Source organism: Acinonyx jubatus, chromosome B2 (genome assembly GCF_027475565.1).
Source record: "Acinonyx jubatus isolate Ajub_Pintada_27869175 chromosome B2, VMU_Ajub_asm_v1.0, whole genome shotgun sequence".
Lineage (NCBI taxonomy): Eukaryota > Metazoa > Chordata > Mammalia > Carnivora > Felidae > Acinonyx > Acinonyx jubatus.
The window spans coordinates 74,743,267-74,765,809 of NC_069385.1; the positions used below are offsets into that span (position 1 = coordinate 74,743,267).

The following is a 22,543-nucleotide window of genomic DNA, read 5'->3' on the forward strand; positions in this document are numbered from 1 at the left end:
AAAGAAGGATGTTTGCTTCTCCACATGTTTATTTATTGGGGTTTTCCCCCCTTTATTCCTAACACATCAAGATGAGTTCTTTCTCATAGAATCCCAAACCACAAATATCTCCAAAAATGTATATTTCAAAAATTAAATCTACAGATGTAATACATACTGTGAACCCTATAAAATGCGTTTACAATGCTGACTTAAAGAAAGAAATTTATAACTTTCATATGTACCTTCCTTGTGCAATAGGCAACTGCCATATGTTTCCGACTTCCATAATTCAGTTTTTTCCTGGACATCTGTAGCAGGTAGTGAGTGCTTCTTAAAGTACATTTTATGTAATATGAGAAGGAACCCGCACCAAAGACTAAAGGTTAACATAAAAAAGCAGAAGTCTTTCTAGAAATGCTAGTTATTCTAAATTTACATCACCTATTACCAATGGCCTGAGATAGGTTTTTTTCCTCCCTCTTTCTTCATGAGGCTGGATTTGGAAATGCAGTATTGTATACTTTGAGGATTCTTTACAAGCAGCATTTCCCAAACATCGAAATGTTTTGCTAGAGTTCCTCTTGTTATTACCATTCTTTAGGCTTTTGTTTGAAGATTCTCATTTGGCTCTTCCTGAAAACCCAGGTTGGAAATGTATTCCAGTAAGCTTATTTTATTTAATGCAAAGTTTAATATTTTTGTATTTCCCCCTATATTTTTAAAGGAAAAAGAACTCTAACCTCTTCGTTTTTCATTTTTCTCGATTGTTCATGATACATTTCTTAAAGGATGAGAGAGTTCACACAATTAGAAGTGAAAAGAAAACAAAACCAAAAGTCATGCAGAAACGTCAGTTTGTTGTCAGACTTTTTGCCCACGTGTTCAAATTCAGGCTTCATTCCCAATGCTATTAATATTTTTCTATAGTTTACTTCTTTTTGTGCAATTCCTGTGCTAACTTTAAATTACTCTGGTAAAAATTTTTTCATTCAGCTGAAACTGAAATGTCTCATCTGTCAGTAGAAAAATATGAATAAATTCCAGTCACATTCTTCATTATTTATACTTTCAGCAGGTTATATAAATGCGCACAAAATTTCCACTGTTTAAGAACTTTGGTATCTGCAGTTGTGAAATATGAGAACAGGCCCCAATTTACAGCCAATTAGAGGATGTAATAATTTTTACAAAAAGCTAAAAACCATACCTAGTATTTCTTACATGGAGCCTAGACAGGGATACTTAGTTACATTTTCAATTCATTTTAGTAAGCAGCAGATTCAAGATAATCTTGGATTATAGGGAAATAATATTAAATATTTAATTGAAAGAATATGAAGGTATGTATTTTAAAAATCAATTTAAACATAGTATTATATAGCATAAGCTACTAAAATGCCCACTAACTACTTAGAGGATATTATTTAATTTCCCCACTCATTGTCTCAGTTTGATTTATATCCAAATCGACCTGTTGCAATATTGGTATCAGCAACATCCAACTACCCATCTTTAGTATTCATTTACATCTGGATGTTACCATTACTTCCTTCAAGCCATCTTATATTTGAATCAGGTTTTAGTGATAGAGAAAGTGTGGCCTTTCTCGGACATTTCTGTTACTAACCCCTAACTGTAGGGTTGTGGGAGGTGTGAGTCAATGAATGACCAAGTGAAGGCAGCGATTTTTCTCTAGCACAGGGTGAAAAATAATTGTAGTATCCTCTGTGGACAGAGAGCAGATACTGCTGGAAATTGGGCATGAATGGGGAAGCTCATTAGCCTAGCAGAGTGAGTTTTGTTATGGACACATCACAGGTCCAACCCCTCCACTTGGTAGGTCAGAGGCATCATTCTCTCCCTTCCTTCTCCTTCTGGATGCTGGAGTGCTTGGAGATGGAGAGGGATGGAGGAAGGAAGCTAAACCTCAGAACACACTCTCCTTTGGCTCTACCAAAACTCTGTACTCTTCTAAGCCCCACCGAGAAATGATCCTTGATTTAAAAACCAACACTGCAAGACAATCTCTCTGGGCCCTGAGGAGCCCTGAAGGGCTCTTTGGATAGGCTGCTGGAGTTCTTTTGTGGACGCATTGTGTCTCAGATGATTAGAATTGGGAAGAAACTTGTTGTGGAAGAGAAGAATGGTTAACAGTCGTCAACACACGCAGAGGTGCCTGTCTGTGTGTGCCATGAGGGAGCAGTGAGGAACTGAGGTTCTGGATCACTCTCTCCGCAGGGCCTGGGTTTGCAGTAGTAGCCAGAGACTCCACAGAGAAGCCGGCAAAGGAGCAGCCAGACAGACCCTGGCCACCTGAATTTATTTTTGTAGACTTTGGAAGCTGGCAGGTTGCAACTTATTATTTTTATTAACCCAAATAAGAGGAAGAGGCAAGAAGAAGAGTATGTACAAGGAGAAAGAAGAGAGTGGGGAAAGTAGGGGAAGGAATGGAGGAGAAAGGGAGCCCTTGCCCAAGTGTGTGGCACAGTCCCGTGATGCTGGGTGGCTTCTGGCATCTGTGGCCCCCAATTAGGATAGGGCTCCTTCCCAGATCAAGTTACAAAGTAAGGCAGCCAAATAAGAATCCCTCTTGGTAATTGGATTGGGCCTTCCCTCACGCCGACTCTCCCCTCTATTACTCTATTTCTTGCTAGGCTAGTCTTTTAGCGAATAATAAATGTCTTTCAATGAATGGGAAGGAAGTCCAGATCCTGCCTGTTTGGAAATTCGGAGACAACGTGCTGCGCCTCGAGTTCAGGGCAAAAAACAGACTCTTCTGTATGCCAGGGTAAATCTCCCTGTGTCAGATCTTGAGTCTGGGAAATCAAACATGAGGTTAGAAACTCTTACTTACATCGATTGTCAAATGTAAAAGAAAGACAAAAACAAAAACAAAAAAAGTCTATTTAGAGAATGAAATCCTGGCTCATAGGGTTTTAAAATTTGGAATTAAAAATAGTTGTTTATAAATAAAGTACAAAAATATAAAATACAGAACGAAATGCAAAAATATAAACAATAGTAGCTTAGGTGAGAAGCAGCAGCAAGCTATCTCCAAACATAGACAGGTATAGAGATAGATATACAGTGCAAGTCTTGGCTAAAAGCACAGCAGAAGCCTACAGAAAGAGTGAGCTAAAAAAAAAAATCTTTCTTAAGGATCCAATTTTAAACTGTGAAAGAAAAAAAAGGAAGGAAGGAAGGAAGGAAGGAAGGAAGGAAGGAAGGAAAGAAGGAAGGAAGAAAAGAAAAGGAAGAGAAAGAAAGAAACGGGACTAACCAGATATGCTTTTTAGCCTACCCCTGCCTTAGTTTTGCTCTCTGGCTGGATACAGATTCCACTAGGTACCATTCTTCCAAACCTGGACATTCAAGGCTCTTATGTCCTTTCCCCTCTCGCCGAGTCTCAGAGACAGACCCACGCTGATAATGTTCTTCCCTGGATGACTTTTATTACAAATAGAGCCTGGATAGTCTTCCCAGAGGCCTGACGGTTTAATTAAGTTTTAATCATTTCCTTAATATAGCACGACCTGGGAACAGGCATTTTCTCTCTTAAAGTGACAGGAGGCGCACGCTCCCTGTACATATGCTCTCACCCACGTTTACACGCGCGCAGGTGCACACACGCGCATCCGCATACAGGCACGTATAGACAAGTGCACACGGGCGTACTCACGTGCACACAAGCACATACAGACATGTGCACACGCGCACTCGTATTCCACCGAGCTTTTCTTCTGAGGATTCGCATCCTGTCCCCGTTTCTTTTGCTCCCTAGACTCGCGACGTGCAAGGCCCTGGCTCGGCCCTGGCACGCGCCAGCCACGCTTTTGAGAAAACGCCTTGTAAGGGCATTGGCTTCGCCATCCCTCGGAAGGCCGCGAACGCCCCCCCCCCCCCCAACCCCCTCGCGGACTCTGGCCTGCTTTCCTTCTCACGTCTGGGAGAAATTCGGTGTCCCTTCTCCCGGAGCAAAGGTCCGGGTGCGGTGGGGTCTGCGACTTGCTGCTTTGCAGGGTCGAGTACAGCTGGTCCTGCTAGTTCCGGAAGCCTGATCCACTTTCAGCGCGACTCCCAGGCTGCGAGCGGCAGCGCGGGCTCCACCGCTATGGTTCCCAAAGCCCAGTCTGGACCTAGACTAAAGGGACCAACGCTTCCTCCTGCCCTCGGCGCCCAGCGCACACCTGGATTATCTCTATCTGACATCCTGGGTGTCTGTGAGGTCCATCTTTCCAGCTGGTCGTCTATGTGGACGCAAGTTCTCCCATGTCTGTGGGTTCCGGGGTCTGTGTCCCTTTCTGCCCCAGGTAAAGGTGAAAGAAGGGGCAGAGAGATAGTGGAGGCCTTGGAGCTGCGTGATCCGGAGAGCGCCCTTGCAGGCGCTCTAGTCCCTCCTACATGAATTTGAGCTTCGGAGCATATAAATGGACAAGAACCCGTCTACAAAGCAAGCTTCGCGTCTGGAAATTGCGTTTGTGCTGCGGCCTCAGGTTTCTCAGGATGAGCCACTCTTTCTCGGGCCACTGGGCCGGAGTAGGCCTGAGAGCCCCGGCGACTCCACCCATGGGCCTCAAACACTCCTCCGAGGTCTCAAGGGCAGCTCAAAGGAGCCGTGGGTCGCTCCTTCGCGTCATCAAGATCCTGGGCCTGGAGCTGGGCGCTCGGACCTCGCACGCTGCCAATGCGGGCTTCAGACGCCCAGTGCGCGGAGCTCCCGGAGCAGCCTCCAGCCGCATTTGCGCACCCCCCTTCCGCCCTCACTCCCAGCCCAAGCCCTCCAGGTGAACCCTGTGCTCTCCCAGGCCCGCTTCCCCTTCCGCCAGGCTTCAGAAATCGGGTTAGCGCTTACATTTTAGGCTGTATTACCCGCCTGGGGCGCCCTCCGGGGTCTGCACTGCTCCAGACTGTGCAAAGACTTCTTTTACAAATGCAAAACATCTCCTTCCACTTGAATCGGTTTCTTAAGCATTTAAAAGAGCCCTCTTCCGCGAGGGTGTTGCCGAGTCGTTTTTGACTCAGGTTGCTGTGGCCCCGCAGGGCGGCGAGTTCGTGGATAACCGAGGGCACCGCCTGCTCAGGTTCCTTCTCTTCTAGAAGGTTACCTCAGAGGAACCGCATGTTCCCGGGAGCTGCGGTACAAAGATTTCAGTGTCGAAAGCTACTCCCTGTACTACTCTACTGAAAGCTTAGAGAGAAGTCGGAGATAATGAGGAACCCAGCAGTTGTAGAAGTTGAATTGAGCGAGTGAGCAAACAACAACCCTTTGTTGTGTCTTTTATACCAAAGATTTAAGAGTAATATGTATTAGGAATTTTATTCTACACGAAATTTGCTCTCTTTACACCAAACGCATTTGGGGTTTGACAAAAAAATCGAGTTGAAAGTACAAACAGTACAGATGCATGTTTGGTGTTATTCAATTAAAAAGCGTTTTTTTTTTTTTAATTTGTCTTGAAGAAACAAGTTGACTCTTAAAAAAACTGAGAAAAGAAGTGGCAAATTTTCTAAAGCAGGACAAATATGGAGTTAGGTTAAATTACAGAAACTTTTTTAAAAAGCTGCAATGGAAATTTTTATCGTGCCTTAAAACTGATTTCATCGTGCGAAGTATTGGGGTTTTGAAGCTAAGTCCTTATCATTGAAGCCACACAGAATTAAAATCCTAAGACTTACGTTTTGAAATTAATTATCATACTTTGAGAGGAAAGGGAGGCTTCAGAAAGGGCGTGCTTTTACAGACTAGTAAATATGAGAGACTAAGCGATAATGTAAAAAAAGTTCGCTCTCTTAAATATAAAGGACTTAAATATATCTTGAATTCCCACACGTTCCCCAAGAAAAATCCGCTAAGTAAAACACAAGTAAAGAAACATAAATAAGCAACCCTAGTGCCATTCGTGGCACAGAATGGGCGCTACTAAAGGCAGGAATGTTTAAATGAGGAATGTTAAATGAGAAAAGGCGGGCTTCGTGGCTGTGAATTGTCTCCACCCGAAAATGTTGCGAGTTGTAGCAAAATTAAGTGATAAGGGAGTCCGACTGGAGTTTTAAGATTTTTTGGAAGAGTCTTGATATTCTAACTTTGGTGATCAACTCGGTTTAAAGCCAGGAGCCTCACACTTTCCAGGTCTAGGTGAGGAAAACTAGAGACTCAGGGGCTGGAATGGGTTAAGGCAGCCAGAAAGACTGGGTTCAGCGCCCGCGGCTGGCACTTCCAAGCCAGACGGCGGCGCTTTTCACTCTTTTTTTTTTTTTTTTTTTCCTCCGGCAACCTTGTAAGGAAGTGGGCGCGGGCTGCGCGGAGTCGGCACCTCCTGATTGGCTGGGCTGCCAGATGATTGACATGGCCTCAGACTCCACCCCTGCCGCTTTATTGACACTAATGAGCAAGTTCTTCCCACCGCTCTCCTGCTTGGAAGTGCTGACAGATCAAGGCAACAAATTTCAATTACAATCCCTAATTTGTGTCCGCAGAGTGTTTTTTACCCATGGTAGTCCTCTCTGGCGCATCAGTCGAAGCAGATCTTGGAGCAGCAGGAGGAGGTGGAGGGGGTGGGAGCGAAGGAGTGCATCAGTGAGAGAGCGCGCGCGAGAGACCGAGGGAAGGAAACTTGGCGGGCGCGTCGCTGGTTCCTCGGATCCCAACCCAAGCGAGAAAGAGGAAACGCCAAATTTGTTTTTGCCCGCGGCGGGGAAGGGGGCAGATCGGCCTGCGGGAGGCCCCGAGAGCCGTTCAAATTTTGGTGGGGGAGTAGAGCGAGTGTGTGCGTGTGCCCGCTTGAGTGTATATGCGCGAGGGGCGGGCGGGCGCCAGGCGGCGGGGATGGCCGAGAAGCGGAGGGGCTCGCCGTGCAGCATGCTAAGCTTGAAGGCGCACGCCTTCTCGGTGGAGGCGCTGATAGGCGCCGAGAAGCAGCAACAGCTTCAGAAGAAGCGACGAAAGCTGGGCGCGGAAGAGGCTGCGGGGGCCGTAGATGACCGATGCTGTAGCCGCGGCGGTGGCGCCGGTGAAAAGGGATCCTCTGAGGGAGACGAAGGCGCTGCACTCCCGCCACCGGCCGGGGCGGTATCCGGGCCTGCCCGGAGCTGCGCAGATCTGGAACGGAGCTGCGGCTCCCGGGGAGCCGTGGGTGAGTCGGCCCTTTCCCGCCTAACTTCTTCCCTGCGCGTCCCTCCCGGTCCCGCGGGGAATCTGAACTTCGGCGAGTTGTAGGAGTGCGCGCGCGCGGTACCCGTCCGTGCCTGAGGCAATTCTGCCACCAGCGCGTTGGCTTTGGGTGTCCCGGCGCGAAGCTCACTGCCGCCCTGGCCGCTCTCGCCATTCAACTCTGGTCGCCCTCCAGAAGGTTAAAATGCCGCTCCTAGCCTCGCATTTCAGGCTGCCACAGCCCACTTGGCGACCCGCGCCCTCAGCCGCTGCTCTTTTCGGCTCTTGGCGGTGTAGGGCTTTGCCTTCCGCATTTGCCTCCCTTGGGGTTCCAGCCAATGGGTGCTCTTTTTTCTTTCCTAACTTTTAAAAACAAGGGGGTGGGGGGAGCGACGGCATAACCCCCCCCCGAAACCGGAACGAATGCCCTAAACAGTTTGGGCAAACCAGGAAGAGGGCGGTGTATTTGCAAACGTGGTTTCCCGAGGGGTAGCCGAACCCTTCCCTACCCCTCTGGATTCCCGATACCAAGGCCGACGGCCACCGTGGGCTGGCTTTTGGCTCCCTTCTCATCCCTTCGCTGCTTGGCTAAGGAGTTCAGGGCGGTCGGGGAGTTTGGCGGGAGTGGAGTCTGAAGAGCTTTCTAGAAGATGCCTCCGGCCGGGCCCAAAGCGAGCCGCCTCGGAAGCCTAACGGGAAGGGAGGCCCAGGCACTTCGGGCCAGGGATCCAGACGCCAGGCGGTTTTGCAGCGTGCGTTTCGGGTTTGCCGGGGTTTGCACTGGGGGTCTGGACTCCGGAACCCACTTCAGACTATTTTGGGCACTTATCTAGACCCTGGCAGCGGCGCGAAACTTATTTTGGGGCCTTGACCAGGCGGAGGCCCGGAGGGAGGAGTGGACGCGGCCCTCGTGCCTTGGGACACGGGGGTTCCGCTTGCACGTCGAGTCCCTTTGGTAGGCAGAGCGGTTGTCTACTCCTGGACCAGTTTGTTAGAAGAATCCGAAGGCACGAAAGCTCCCCCTTTTTCCCCTGGTCCTTTTGGTCTCCCCAGCCGCCCTCCAGGAGTCAGTCTCCCCTTTCGACTTCCCCTCTCAAAGCCCTCACCAGTTACCCCTCTTTGCCCTTTGCTGCCCAGGCGGCTGTGAGGACGGCTTCCTGCAGGGCGCTTCCCCGCTGGCGTCCCCCGGAGGATCCCCGAAGGGGTCCCCCGCGCCCGCCCTGGCACGGCCGGGGACCCCGATGCCCTCGCCGCAGGCCCCGCGGGTGGATCTGCAGGGAGCAGAGCTCTGGAAGCGCTTTCACGAGATCGGCACGGAGATGATCATCACCAAGGCGGGCAGGTAAAGGGCGATCTGTCGCTAACGCCCCGGCCCTGGCCTCACCCCACGATGGGTTAGGAAGAAGGAGGGCCTGCAGAGCTGTGGAGTCTCTGGTTAGCACTTTTGTACGGACAAGACAAGGCCCGGGTTGTGATTCACTTTTGAGACTGGCTTTGCCTGCCCACACCGCAGTGCAGTCGGTGAGGGGCACAGCCCCGCCGCCCTCTTGGATGTTAGGGAGAAAATCACCGTCCCCGCCGAAGCGGTGGCTGTTTCGGTTGATACTCCGTGTGCTGGGTAGTTCCAAATTCGTGGTTCTGTTTACGTCTGTCCACGTATTTATTTAGGCTCTAGTTATCGATTCCGGAACTACGGAACAGACGACTCTCCTTAACCCGTCCTTTTTTAAAAAGCGCAGTTTACTCTTTAGAAAACTATAATTTGCTTCTTTTTTAAAAAAGATTCCGGACTTCCAAGTTGGTTCTTTATCAAAAGATTTCCTAGCAATGTAAGAACGTCTTGTGCTATTTTGATATTTTATTAGAATGAAAAGTTACTGGAATTATCAGTAATACATGTACAATCGCTGCAAAAATAATTACCCGGTTTTTAAAAACCATTCTGTTGGTGGATCCAGTTACATGGTTCCATTTTTTTTCTAAACGAAATCTAACACATTCGCCTAAATTTGTTGAAGGATACCACACACGCAAAAATGTAAGAAGTTATATCTGTTTTTTGAAAATGTAAAATTTGCACACTCATTAGTAAAATAAATAGTTTTGTTGGACAGATACCATTAATTTGAGGGAAGCACGGACGTATTTGCATGTTAAAGTTTTCAGTTCATTTAGTGCAGTGAAATCTATGAATAATATCTTCTTAAAAAAGAACTTTAAAAAGCACAGCAACTCTTTCAGGGAATACACATGGCAAAAACCTGGATAGCATAAAAGTATCCAAACTTATTAGAAATTACAAAAACATATTTTATTGAATCCATATGCTACCTTCTACATTTTCACAGAGCTTTTATTAATGATCCAAATTCAGTCTTCAACAACACAAAGCAACAGTTGTCTTATAAAGGATGTAGTTAAAGACCTTTACTCTTTATCTTACAGGTGCACTGAAATAACACTAAAACAGCAGCATATTAAACTGTTCTCATGCCTAGTTAGGAATAATGGACTTTCTTTACTCTGGAAGTGGTCTTAAATGGCATTAGTGTTATAGAAAAGTTTTTAGTAAATAACAGTACTAAAATTTGTGTTACAAGGTTAAATTAGCAAAAATTAGATTAACTGGCAGGGTCTTAGACATAAATCTCTAGATGAAAGTTTAAAAAAAGAGAACTGCTCTATTTGTTTTTTAATATACAGTAATTTACTGTTCTACTCATGCTACTGTATCCTTTTTAAAGGATAGCTGGGTGTACTTTAGCATCTCTGATATGCATCTCTGATATGCATCTCTGGGAAGCCTAGAGAAATGCAGATTTTCATTTGTTTTAATTAGCAAAGTTTGAGTAAGTGCAGCTAAATAAGAAAGTATTTCCAGGGTATAGTGGGGGAAGGAATGATTTGGTAAATATACATTGTGTTTAGTTTCTGCTTTCAATAAAGAAGTTTTACTATACCTTTCAAATTTAGAGCAACTTTTGCACTTCACCTTTACCATGCTGCAGACAGGAAGTCCTGTCTCAATAAAGAACATATTGTTTGGTTATAGCATGGCACATTGGCTCCTTGTGGTTTTTTATAACCCTTTTAAAATTTCACATTATAATATATTTTATCACTTGTACAAATTCAGATTTTCTATTTCTACCATTTGGAACATTTTATTATTCGTATTATTAAAGTAAATACGCTTATTGATTTTTGTTTAAGACATAAGCTGCTTTTTTTTTAGTGCTGTTACTCCTTCAGTGTACAGTTCTTTTCCTTTTAAGCTGTACTGACATTTCAGTAAACACGGTGCATGACAGTGTACAACAAATTATATTTAAAAGCCTCAGTTTTGATGTGTCCTGTATTCTGATTCTTTGAATTACAGTACCAAAGTGAATGCTACAAATTTTTCCGTATGAAAAACAGAGAGGTTTCCCTAGGTTTCTTGGCTTATTCATTGTCCATGCCTAATCACAAACAAAAACAAAACACATAACCTCTTTCCTCCCCTCCGTATGCATAGGCGCATGTTTCCAGCAATGAGAGTGAAGATCTCAGGACTAGATCCTCACCAGCAATATTACATTGCCATGGACATTGTGCCAGTGGACAACAAAAGATACAGGTACAGTGATCAGATGGATACAAGAGGATAAGAAAATGCTAGGAGTTTACAGGCTATGCCTGTTTCATCTGTGATAACTATGATGTTTGTTTCCAGAAGCCTGTAGAATTTCTAGGTCTATAACCCAACTCCCGACAGTTCCAGTAGCCCAGATGGTGCCTTCTCTTACAGTAAATGTGGAAACTTAATTTTTGTTTTGCTTTTAACAGATATAGAAGAAGTGTTTTTTAAGTATTGATAACTTTAAATAAGGGCTAGTTTAGTGTTGCTAAACTGTGTCTTTTATAATGATTCACTTTTCAATTAGGATTTTGAGAGGAAATGTTAAATTTGTAGGTATACATAATATTCAATGAAATGTTTCATTTTCTTTGTGATTGTTTCGATCTTTAAAGAAATTCCCTTTACCTTGTTATGTTCAAAATCATAATTGTTGGTAGGCTTTTTTCCTTTAATATTATAAAATTATTGAGGATTTTTATAATTTAGGAAATAGAATCTCCTAATTCATTATGATATTAGGACATCTTTAAACTGGTAATGAATTTGTTAACCGTTGTTTTTTGGTTAGTAGTTAACACAGTAGATTTAAAAAGAATGTTGTAATATTTAGATTTTGAAAGAGTATATATTTATTTGGATATCAGGTAAAGTTGGAAAAGATACACATTCTTCAGTTTCAAACCTACCTCTGCAAATAAGCCAATCAGCAGTTTTCAATGACAATGCTTTTTACTTTCCTGAGGAGTTAAAAATGCTAACATTTAAAAAAGGAAATTTCGAGTAGAAGATCAGAAGATGCTGCTTTAAATTTTGTTCTTCTTTGTTTCTACGTATTTTTTAATTTTTATAAACAGCTAGAGCATTTAGTAAGTTTTTTAATGAAGTCAGATTTGGTTTTCATCACTTTTTAAAATTTAGGGAGTACTTTTTTGAAACAGGCTTATCATGTCAAAAGTATACAGATTCAATTAGTACAGGTGCACATGGAATGCTAAAAGAATGGGTAATAAAAAAGACAGTTTTATTATTTGTGTTTTGTATTGTTACTGATTTTAATTAAACAACTCATTAAGGAGTTTGCTAAAATTATCTACTACGTGGTAGAAGCTAGAAGGCATTTAGTCCCTTAAATATACTTGGTTTAAAAATCCATATTCTAATTTGGCTTTTGTGTTGAGAAAGATAATGTAATTCTTAATGAGCTTAGAAATTATTCCTTTCTCTTCCAAACTTCTCTCCTATTTCTCCAAATATCTTTCATTTGGGTGGTTTCTTTGACTTAATTGATTCTTATTATTCTCACATAAAGCAAGAAAATTTGCTAGTATAGTATTTGCAAGTATAGTATTAAGATGTCAAATTTTGAAAGATCAAATTGTAAATCATTAATTTGTTTTCACTTACAATGCTTACCAAGAAGTTTGGTTTTAGCAGTTGTATTAAGAATGTTTCACAAAGAATATGTAACATGTAATGTGTATTCTCTTGGTGGGTGTGGATTTTTTTGGAATAACTATAGTGCAGTTTTTTTCTTGAATTTCTAAGATTTGCATTTTATTTTCTAACTTTTTTAGGAGTAGTAGAAAAAATTTTTTGGTTATTTTCTGCTATCAAAGAGTGATATTTGATTGTTAAAAATCCTTGTGATTTATTGTAATGTAAAATTAATATTCACAAAAGCCTAATTCATTATACCAATTCAGGGAAATTTTTAAAAATTATTTTTAATTTTGTGATTATATATTTTTTCCCCAAGGAAAGGAATTAAAGAATAGAAGGCATATTGAGCTCAAAAGAGAATAAAATATATGACATTAGTTGAAACAGAGAGCCTTACCAGAGATGTTATGAAAATCTGTCATGCTATTTCTAAAAGAAATTTGCATATAACACCAGTAGAATTCTCTGAGACTATTCACAAATTATTGCTTTAAATTGTATGTCATATTTTAGAATACAAATGGAAGGAAAACACCTAAGTATGTAATTTCATTTTATACCCTTTTCTAAGTGAATCATCATATACTAGCTTCTAGTTTTTGAATTAGCGAATTTTAGATTAACATTAATAAATGATAATCTGAATATAGGATTGAATATTATGATCTTATTTATTACCTAAAACATTATTATTTAAATGTATTGTTCTTATGGAGTCAATATATTTGAAACACTTAAATGAACAGAAGAGGATGTTTGGTCTCTTTATTTGAAAAGTAGTATTAATTAGATATGCCCTTATTTTCAAAGTTTGATGTATGTTTTTATTAGTGGAATTTGAAAACTGAAGAATTTTCTTATAAGGGTTGAGAAAAAGAAATATAGGCTATAAAGACCTACATTTTTTCATTATACAAAATTTTTAAGTTAAACTTAATACATTATCTGCAATTTTTAGCTTAATTGAATTAGAAAAATGTTCTAAATGATAATAGCTAAACTTTTTTTCTAAGAAAATGAAAGTATAGAACTTTTGACAGTTTCCCCTTGCCTTTCTACCATTGACCTCATCAGCCTGTACATTCCTAAAATGGGAAGTGGTCTTAAAGGAAGTGGGGCACTTTAAAGGTATAGCTCTCAAGGTGTTTTGAGATTCACTTAAAGGTGAGCTTGACAACTTAATAGTTTCTTCATGTCAATTGAATATCCAGATGAAAAATGGAAAATATCAGTATGCAGATGGAATGTCTAGTGTGAATAAGTGTGAATCATAAGAATGAAGATACTTGAATTTATGGTGGTGATAATGTGCATAAACCCTTAACACATCACTTGCTCTGAAAGGTCTGTAAACCACGGCTGCCTCCGAGAGTTTTTGAAAAGTGCTTGAAATGTTATTTTATGTGTATTGGATGTAAAGAGCAAATTGTTTTTTAGACTTAAAAAAAATAAGATATTCAGTTTGTCTGATTCTACTGACTTGGAAATTCCAAGAAAGCAATATTCTATATACTGAGCCTGGTCATTGCCTTCTAGGTATGTTTACCACAGCTCTAAATGGATGGTGGCGGGTAATGCTGACTCCCCTGTGCCACCGCGGGTGTACATTCATCCGGACTCGCCTGCCTCTGGGGAGACTTGGATGAGACAAGTGATCAGCTTTGACAAGCTGAAGCTCACCAACAATGAACTGGATGACCAAGGCCATGTGAGTAGATGGCTTCCCTAAGGTGCCACCATTGGTGGTATAGACATATATGTACTGTGTCTGACTGAATGGCATGAACTTCTCTCAGATCATAATATTCCTCTCTTGGTTGGTCAGCATGTGCTTAATCTGTGCAAAATCAAGGTTATATTTGCATCAGAGACTACGCCTGTGGCCTGAAGCATATCCTATGAAACATTTAATAGGTTAAAACTAGATACTGCATTTGTATTAAAATGAAAGAATCTCAGGCAGACTTTTTTAGCCAAAACATATGTTTGAAACCCTATAAGGTGCTAATTATTATGGTCTGACTATGAATACTTAGGAGTTGGGTCAACAGGGATAATGGTTTATTGTGTCCTGCCTGCATCTAGCTCTTTTCCCTCTTGAAGCTTATTGCTTCTCAGTAATGGTCTAGGCTTACACTATTTTTTACACCATTTTTATAATCTCATCTAATGTGTCAAAATGTCACAGTAACAATTCTTTTTAGTCTTAAAATTGCTGAAACATATGTAAATCAAAGTCAGTCATTCCAATAATATAGTGATTTTTAACGCCTTATTGTTATGCAATATTATTCGTAGGCAATATTTCTACCTTATTATTTTAATAAATAAGTAACTCTGGATACATGCTGATTTCCATCAAAAGCTAGCATTTCTATTAGGTTTTTGTTATTTGAGAGGGTTTTGATTGAGGCAGGATTGAAATATCTTTTGAAGAACACATCATACATAAAAGGAATATCGGTATCAACTAGTTCATTTTTCAAAGTGTAACATAAAGATAGCATATTTATAAGCAAATCTTTTCAAACAAAAATGCAAACTGTCATAACTTAGTAATACACTTATGACGGGGTATGATTTGTAAACTGCTAGATAGTATCTTAAGCAATGACCTTAGAAACATTCAAGTATAAATTTCATTGTGGTACAAATTCAGTATCTAGATTTTTAAGACACATCTATTTTACATTGCTTTTGTTTGTTTGTTGCCTTTTATGATTGAAAACAAAATCAGAGGGCTTAATTGGTCTGACTCTTGATCTCAGCTAAGGTCTTGATCTCAGTGTTCTGAGTTCAGGCCCCACAGTGGTGGGTGTGAAGCCTACTTAAAAAAAAAAAAAATCAGAAAAGCAACATAGTAGATTTCATTTCTGAATCCAACTTCATGCTCTGTATTTTAGTGCAGTAGTTATTTCTGTTTTTATTCTTTATTTACACAGTCAAGTTGTAACAGTTTTCACTTGACTTCAGGGAAAGAACACTAGTTTCTTCTGTCTCATTGAGGGAGCGGACTGAAATATTGCCAGCCTGTTCATTGAGGGGTCTTTTGTTTTTGGAATAGAAAATTTAAAAATAGGGGCGCCTGGGTGGCTCAGTTGCTTGAGTGTCGGACTTCAGCTCAGGTAATGATCTCACTGTGAGTTCAAGCCCGCGTCAGGCTCTGTGCTGACAACTCAGAGCTTGGAGCCTGCTTCAGATTCTGGGTCTCCTCTCTCTGCCCCTCCCGTGCTCATGCTCTGTCTCTCTCTGTCTCTCAATAATAAATAAACGTTAAACAATATTTTTAATTTAAAAATAATACTGTTAAGTGTGACTTGTTTTCAAAAGCTTAAGTATCTTCTACTTTTCAGAGTCCTACAGTTTAAGAATATATCTTTTAAAGAGATAATTGGGTCTAAAAACTATACACTGTCATATATAAAGTACATACTTCTTTCCGTAATTTAAATCACTTTCTAATTCTAAATTTTTCACATCAGGTAACTGGCTTTATATCTAATACTTAATGTATCTGCAATATTTGATGTAGATATGATAATTTATGTATATAATTTAAAGTTTGTAATCTCATTAGACTTTCTGTCAAACAGTATTCTCCAGAGGAACAGAACCAGTAGAATGTGTATAAATATATACATAGAGAGAGATTTATTTAAGGAATTGGCTCACGTAATTGTGGGGGCTGGTAGGTCCCAGAACTACAGCAGCAGGCTGGAGACCCAGGGAAGAATTGATCCTGCATCTCAAGCATGAAGGCAGTCTCAAAGCAGGATTCCTTTTTCCTCAGGGGACCTCAGTCTGTTTCTTTTAAGGCCTTCAACTGATTGAATAAAGCCCACCCACATTATGGAGGGTAATCTGTTTTACTCAAAGTCTACTGACTTAAATATTAACCTTGTCTAAAAAATAACTTCACTGGGACACCTGGGTGGCTCAGTCAGTTGAATGTTTGACTCTCGATTTTGGCTTAGGTCTTGTCATGGTTTGTGAGTTTGAGTTCGATTCCCGCATTGGGCTCTGCACTGACGGCATGGAGCCTGCTTGGGATTCTCTGTCTCCCTGTCTCTCTGCCTCTCCCCTACTTGCTCTAATGCTCTCTCTCTCAAAAATAAATAAATAAACTTAAAAAATTTACAAATTCCTTCATAGCAACATCCAGACTGTGTTTGCCCAAATATCTAGGGAACATGGACCAGCCAAGTTGACACATAAAATTAATCATCACATAGCATTTGTTTAAACACAAAAGAATACATTGCAATTGAAATTCAATTGCTTATACCTGAATAATTATAATATTTCACTTTTACGAAAAACAAAAACATAGAAAACAGTAAAAATCTAGAGAAATGTGTCATCTATCAATGAAATTTTTCTTTTAAGGTTATGGCAGGATGTAATATTTTAATACAGGGTAGGTAATTAATGAGTGTGGGAAACAGGGAGATAAAGATATGTACCTATTTTGGAAGCAAGAAAATTGCCTTTGTACATGGTAAAAATGTATGAATCAGTTGATACTAGAGGGGAATGTAGGAGGGAAGATGCTCTTTTCAATTATTTATCTTTAAAAAATTATATGTTTTTAAATTTATTTTTATTAATTTTTTTTTTCAAGTTTATTTTAGAGAGAGAGAGAGACACACACACACACACACACACACACACACACACGGAATGGGTGGGGAGGGGCAGAGAGAGAAACACAGAATCTGAAGCAGGCCCCAGGCTCTGAGCTTTCAGCACTGAGCCCGATGCAGGGCTGGAACTCATGAACCATGAGATCATGACCTGACCTGAAGTCAGATGCTTAACCTACTGAGCCACCCAGGTGCCCCTTAAAAAAATATTTTTTAAGACTTTGTAAAATGTATTATAATGTAGAAAGCCATAGTCTCTGCCTTCAGTGATTTAACCTAGATGGGGAGAGAAGACATGCATACAGATGATCATGCTGTCTGCCCAGAGAAATACGATGCCACATTATTTCAGCCAGGAGAGATTGGGAAGGCTTCATGAAGAAGGTGTCTATTGTATTTTTTTATTCAGTTTGATGACCCCAAGTGAGGTTAGATTGGAGATTAGGAAATTGTTCCTCCTTCTATTGTTTATTTGTTTATTTTTAAGTAGGCTTCACGCCTAGTGCAGAGCCCCATGCAGGGCCTGAACTCAGGATCCTGAGATCAAGAGTCAGATGCTTAACCAACTAAGCCACACAGGTGCCCCTCTCACTCTATTGTTGATGTGATTCAGCATCTAGGAAGATAGTAGTGCCATTATGGTGGAACTTTCTAATTCAGTAGTCCTTTTCTTGACTCAGAGACCTCTTAGGAACTCACCCCTCTGTCATCAGATGGTGAAGGTCCCCCTAACTGCAAATTCTGAAGGAAGTGATAGTAATTTCTAATTAATCAAGCTGTAGACACAAATTAGAGGTGAATTTTGCTTTCTTACCTTTTTTGGCCTCTCACCTCCAGTTTTACTTTTCTAAAAGTATATGAGCATTCAACATAGTGACCTGAGAACTGCATGTAGACTTGGGACTTTTCTTAAACACAGTGTGTTTAACATAGGACTCAAATCTTCACAGGGCTGTGACTGAACCTAGAACTGCATGAGACAGTTGAGGTTATGTGCTACTAGGTTTTCCTCAATGTGACTTCATCTTTCCAAATACCAGGGATTATCTAGAGAGGAATATTGAAGAGAATCTAGGCTGGAATGTCCTACCCCTCCACAACTAATCCTTGAATGTTGTAAAGACTTTATAATCTCTACTTCATGGCCAATCTGTAGTCAGCTTTACGTTGGATTGTATGCAGCCAAGACCGGTCCTTGGGCTACCCATGTGTAGATGGTTAGCATGCTTGGGTAAGGTATTTCCTTCTCATCATGTGCATGGTTCCCTGTTCATCTGGAGTTTGTTGTCTGGAGGGACACATTTTACATGAACATCTCTGAAAAATTAGAAGACGTTTAACAGGTAATGGTGTCTTTAAACATTGGCAGGACTCCTACCCACAGTGCTGGGGTGCTTTGGAAGGAAGCATGGCCAGCTTGCCATAGTCAGGAGACCTGTGGAGGGTCTCTTTCTCAGCTGCCAAAGGGTTGGTGACATAGTCACCCTAGCTCTAAGTTTGTCCTCACCCTCTTTCATTTCTGCTTGAGATTCAGGTAGGGAAGCAAGGCATTACCAGGGAGATTGCCAAGATCTCCTTGAGAAAAACTTGTAACAGCTTGGAGATCCAACATGTTCATGTTCATGAGCATGTCACTTTCGTGCTCTGAGGCTTGTTTTTCTCATGTGTTTTAGTAGAACCAGAGGATTTTGAGTGAATCAGATGAGCTCATGAACTTGAAAGTACATATTTGTAAGGAGTGTTGTATATTCAGCATCACATCTGAGACAAAACCAAGGCCATCTTGCCATGGAGCTTGTGATCCGATGTTACTGTCTTGACCCCTACCTTTAAAATGAGTCAGTACCAGTCATCACCAATAATGCAGGGAGCTAAGTATCTGCTCTTCCTCGGCCCTTTGCTTGACTTGTTCCAACACTGGCATTTAGGTCATCTAGAAAATTTCCAGAGTCAGCAGGTAATGTTTCCTTATTGAGCTGTTTTATAAGGCACAGCTGGCCTGTCTGTCAAACTTCAGGCACTTTAGGCCCTTCATACTAGAGATAAGTAATATCATGCTTCTTTTGACTCAGAACTAGTGTCTTTAAAGTGGAAAAAATGTGTATCAAAGAAAACTGTGTTTATGAACATTAGTCCATGTAGCTATCTATGTTACTAGGTAATGCCAAAAAGAAAACAAAAAAATCCTCCATTTAAACAGAACAGAGAGCATGCATGGTACATGCAGATCCGATATAATTATTTAAGTTTCAGCATTATCATGGTGGGCTCCTTGTTTATAAGGCCAATAGTTCTCCTGGTTTTATTTCTTCTATTAAATAAGGAAAATGTTATTGACCACTCATCATTGTAAGTTTGATAGATCATTAAAAAGCAAATAATGCTATTTTATTCAGAAGAGCTAGGCTTGTTTAGCATTACCTGAAAACGTCCAGGAATATACTAAATCCGTATAGATAATATAGAAAACACGTTATTTTGCTTGAATGATCGATCTCCAGTTTACTATAGGCAGTTGCCATTTAATGTGCAAACATAGGCATACATCAGCTACTTCTATACCTTACTCCAGTATACCCCACATTAGGTCATCTTGGAAATTCTGTAAGGATATAAAGAAGGAAATAAAACTTAAGTATATATAGCAATATGGAGAAATCTGCTTGAGAGAACAAAGACTTCATAAAATCAGAACCTACATTCATTGACTAGTAAACAGAAACCCAAATCAGTTTTAGTTTCCTTTATTCCAAGTTAGTTTATTCTAGTCTTCCAAAATTAGCTATGTATTTATTTTTGTTTGTTTGATGTGAGGTAGCTTTCTCCATTTTTTCTTCTCTGGAATTTACTGATCATTAGAATCATTAGAATAAATCTTGCATTTGTGTTTTACCTGGCTCACACAACCACACGCACATGTTACATTATGACCTAGTGTAAGTAAACACACACAAAGTGAACAATGTTTTGCAAAACAGTACTTATCCTTACTATAAGGAGCACACTCGATGTTTCTACTTTATAATTTTATTTATTTAAAAAGTTTCTTGTTGAGACCTTTTAAATTGATTTTTTGTGAGCCACTAATGGGTTATTGAAGTTCTGTCCTTTTTTTAGATCTGGAAAGAGACTTTTCCAGAGGCTGCAGATTCATGTGTGTGTCCACACGTGACCATGAGAGCTATTGTATTCCTTTACCCTTTCCTTATACGACTAACCGCCTTCCCATCAAATGGGTCTGGTAGGCACTATCATTAGATCCGCCACCCAGGCATTTCCTCTCCTGAGAGGAAATTTTAGGGTGAAAAACAAAACAGAATTGACCACTGCGCTTGTTACTGCCTGGGAGTAGAGACATCCTCTTATGGTAACAAACATGCTTTCCAGGTATAGAGCTGTTTGTTTTAGGGCTGACCGAATATTCTGAATTTGGCTTCATTAAACTGTCTGCATCCTGAAAAACATGAGGCAGATCAATCACTGTGTTTTTCCAAGACTTTGTTTAAGTATTTCTTTTCTTAACTCCCAAACTCCCAAGTCTGAATTCAGATTGTGTAACTCAGGAAAGATATAGCTTTGTTAACTGAACTAATTAATGAATACCTGACTGTGGACTCTCAGCAGCAAATAAAAAATTTCACTGGACAAGGATATTTCTTTACTCTACCTCCTATGCCTTGAAAGCATAAAACGTATACAGAAGGAGAAAAAAATTCACCCACAATCCCATCATCTAAACATGACCACTGTTCATAGCTTTTGGTGGGTTCTTTTTATTGTCTATTTTCATATAATTGTGATAAGTTTATAAACTTGGAACATTTAACGTTTAAACCGAAGCATTTTATTTTGTGGTTAAAAATGTCCTAAACAGGCTTTAGTAATGGCTGAATAACACCTATCCCATTGTATAGACTTTCATTGACCTAACCAATCTGCTCATGTGGCTTATTGTTTTTCCACCATTATAAATGGTGCACTGCCTATTCTACATGAAGTGCTGTTTTGGATTTGAAATATTTCCTTAGGATAAATTCTCAGAAGTGAAATCGTTGGGTAGAAGGTAGCTGAACCATATTATCATATTTCCCTAGTAGAGTCTGAGTGCATTAGCTTTTCCATCCCCAGGTGCCTGGGTTTTGAAAGTTTCATTGTCATGAAGGTGTAGACACTGGGTTCTCTGGGCAAACCAGGGATATTGCAAGCCACACACAAGGCAGACCCTTGGGTGTTCTTAAAATTCCTTTTGCCCTTGAATAGGCACGTTGTCATCACCAATAGAGGAAAAATGCTCTCTTAAGAAAAACCTTGGTGTGCAAATACTTATTTTTAGGGGATGATTGTGGTGGAATTTAAATAATCATTTAAATCTCATTTTTAGTTTTACTGATTTGGATTTTGTGTTCCATTTGGCTCATTATAAATAAAAGTTGGGGCACCTGGGTGGCTCAGTTGGTTAAGTGTCCAACTTCACTCAGGTCATGATCTCACAGTATGTGAGTTTGAGCCCTGCGTTGGGCTCTGTGCTGACAGCTTGGAGCCTGGAGCCTACTTCAGATTCTCTCTTTCTCTGCCCCTCACCCGCTCACACTCTGTCTCTCTCTGTCTCTCAAACATAAATAAACATTTAAAAAAATAAAAAATAAAATGTTGATGAATTTATTCTTGTGTTTTCAGAAACAGAAAATTAGATGTTAAGTTCATGATTATTCACAGGGTTCCACCAAAATTATGACTCTCTTTTTCCTTTTGTAGTTTTATGCATATTTTACAAATAACTTCTTAGCCCTTCCTCTACAATTTTGATATATTTTATTTATTTTTTTGATATACTTTATTAAACTGGCACTTCTGCCAATTTTTCTTACACATTAAATATTTAGTCATGGTGATAAGACTGGGCAGAAGTTCTTGATATTTTTGGCCTTCTTTCCTTGATACAGATTATTCTTCATTCTATGCACAAATACCAACCACGAGTCCATGTCATCCGTAAAGACTGCGGGGATGATCTTTCTCCCATCAAGCCTGTTCCATCTGGGGAGGGAGTAAAGGCATTCTCCTTCCCAGAAACTGTCTTCACGACTGTCACTGCCTATCAGAATCAGCAGGTATTGTTCTCAGAATTTGTATCTTTCTAGACTTTTCGTTTCAGGGGTAAATTGAAAGCTAGCTATCCTTTTCACTGTATCTCAGTGTTACCAACTGTCATAAAGCATTTGCCATATAAGACATCCAGGGTGTGTGTGTGTGTGTGTGTGTGTGTGTGTGTGTATAAAAATAATTCTTTTTCTGTGATTCTCCAAGTAAGGCTACTATCGCAAGAATTTCTTTAGACAAGAATGTGTCTCATGACTGGCAATGTAGGTTTACTTTCCATTTTGAGATATTGAATCATAAAGTCATAATTAAAATTTAAAAGCATGTGGAAATAGACAAGAAGAATATGAAAGATTGCCTAGGAAATAAACAAGTAGAATTTGAAAGATAACACATTATTTTAAAACTATAATCCATGTATTATAGGAAATATTTCAGAGGCATTTATCTTATATAGTCATTTTGGTACATATACAAAAAGGGCTGTTTCTTTCAAGATAGGCTTTAATTGTGACAGAGGGTGATACATAGGCTTATAAGCTGAGAGATCAATTGTGGAGTAATCTTTTCATAAAATTAGTAATAATTTCAGAGGTGAAGTATTTC

At 40.4% G+C, this 22,543-nt stretch overlaps 1 protein-coding gene across 1 annotated transcript in view; it reads left to right on the forward strand.

Annotated features, from left to right (window-relative positions):
• Positions 1-6,374: 6,374 nt before the first annotated feature.
• The window catches only part of TBX18 (T-box transcription factor 18), a 29,514-nt gene continuing 13,345 nt past the window's right edge, over positions 6,375-22,543 (forward strand). Inside the window, exons 1-5 of the mRNA XM_015066726.3 lie at positions 6,375-7,115; positions 8,270-8,474; positions 10,650-10,751; positions 13,731-13,902; positions 21,781-21,948. Of these exons, the coding sequence (XP_014922212.3) occupies positions 6,809-7,115; positions 8,270-8,474; positions 10,650-10,751; positions 13,731-13,902; positions 21,781-21,948 (954 nt within the window). The 5' untranslated portion in view covers positions 6,375-6,808. The remainder of the gene's footprint in view (positions 7,116-8,269; positions 8,475-10,649; positions 10,752-13,730; positions 13,903-21,780; positions 21,949-22,543) is intronic.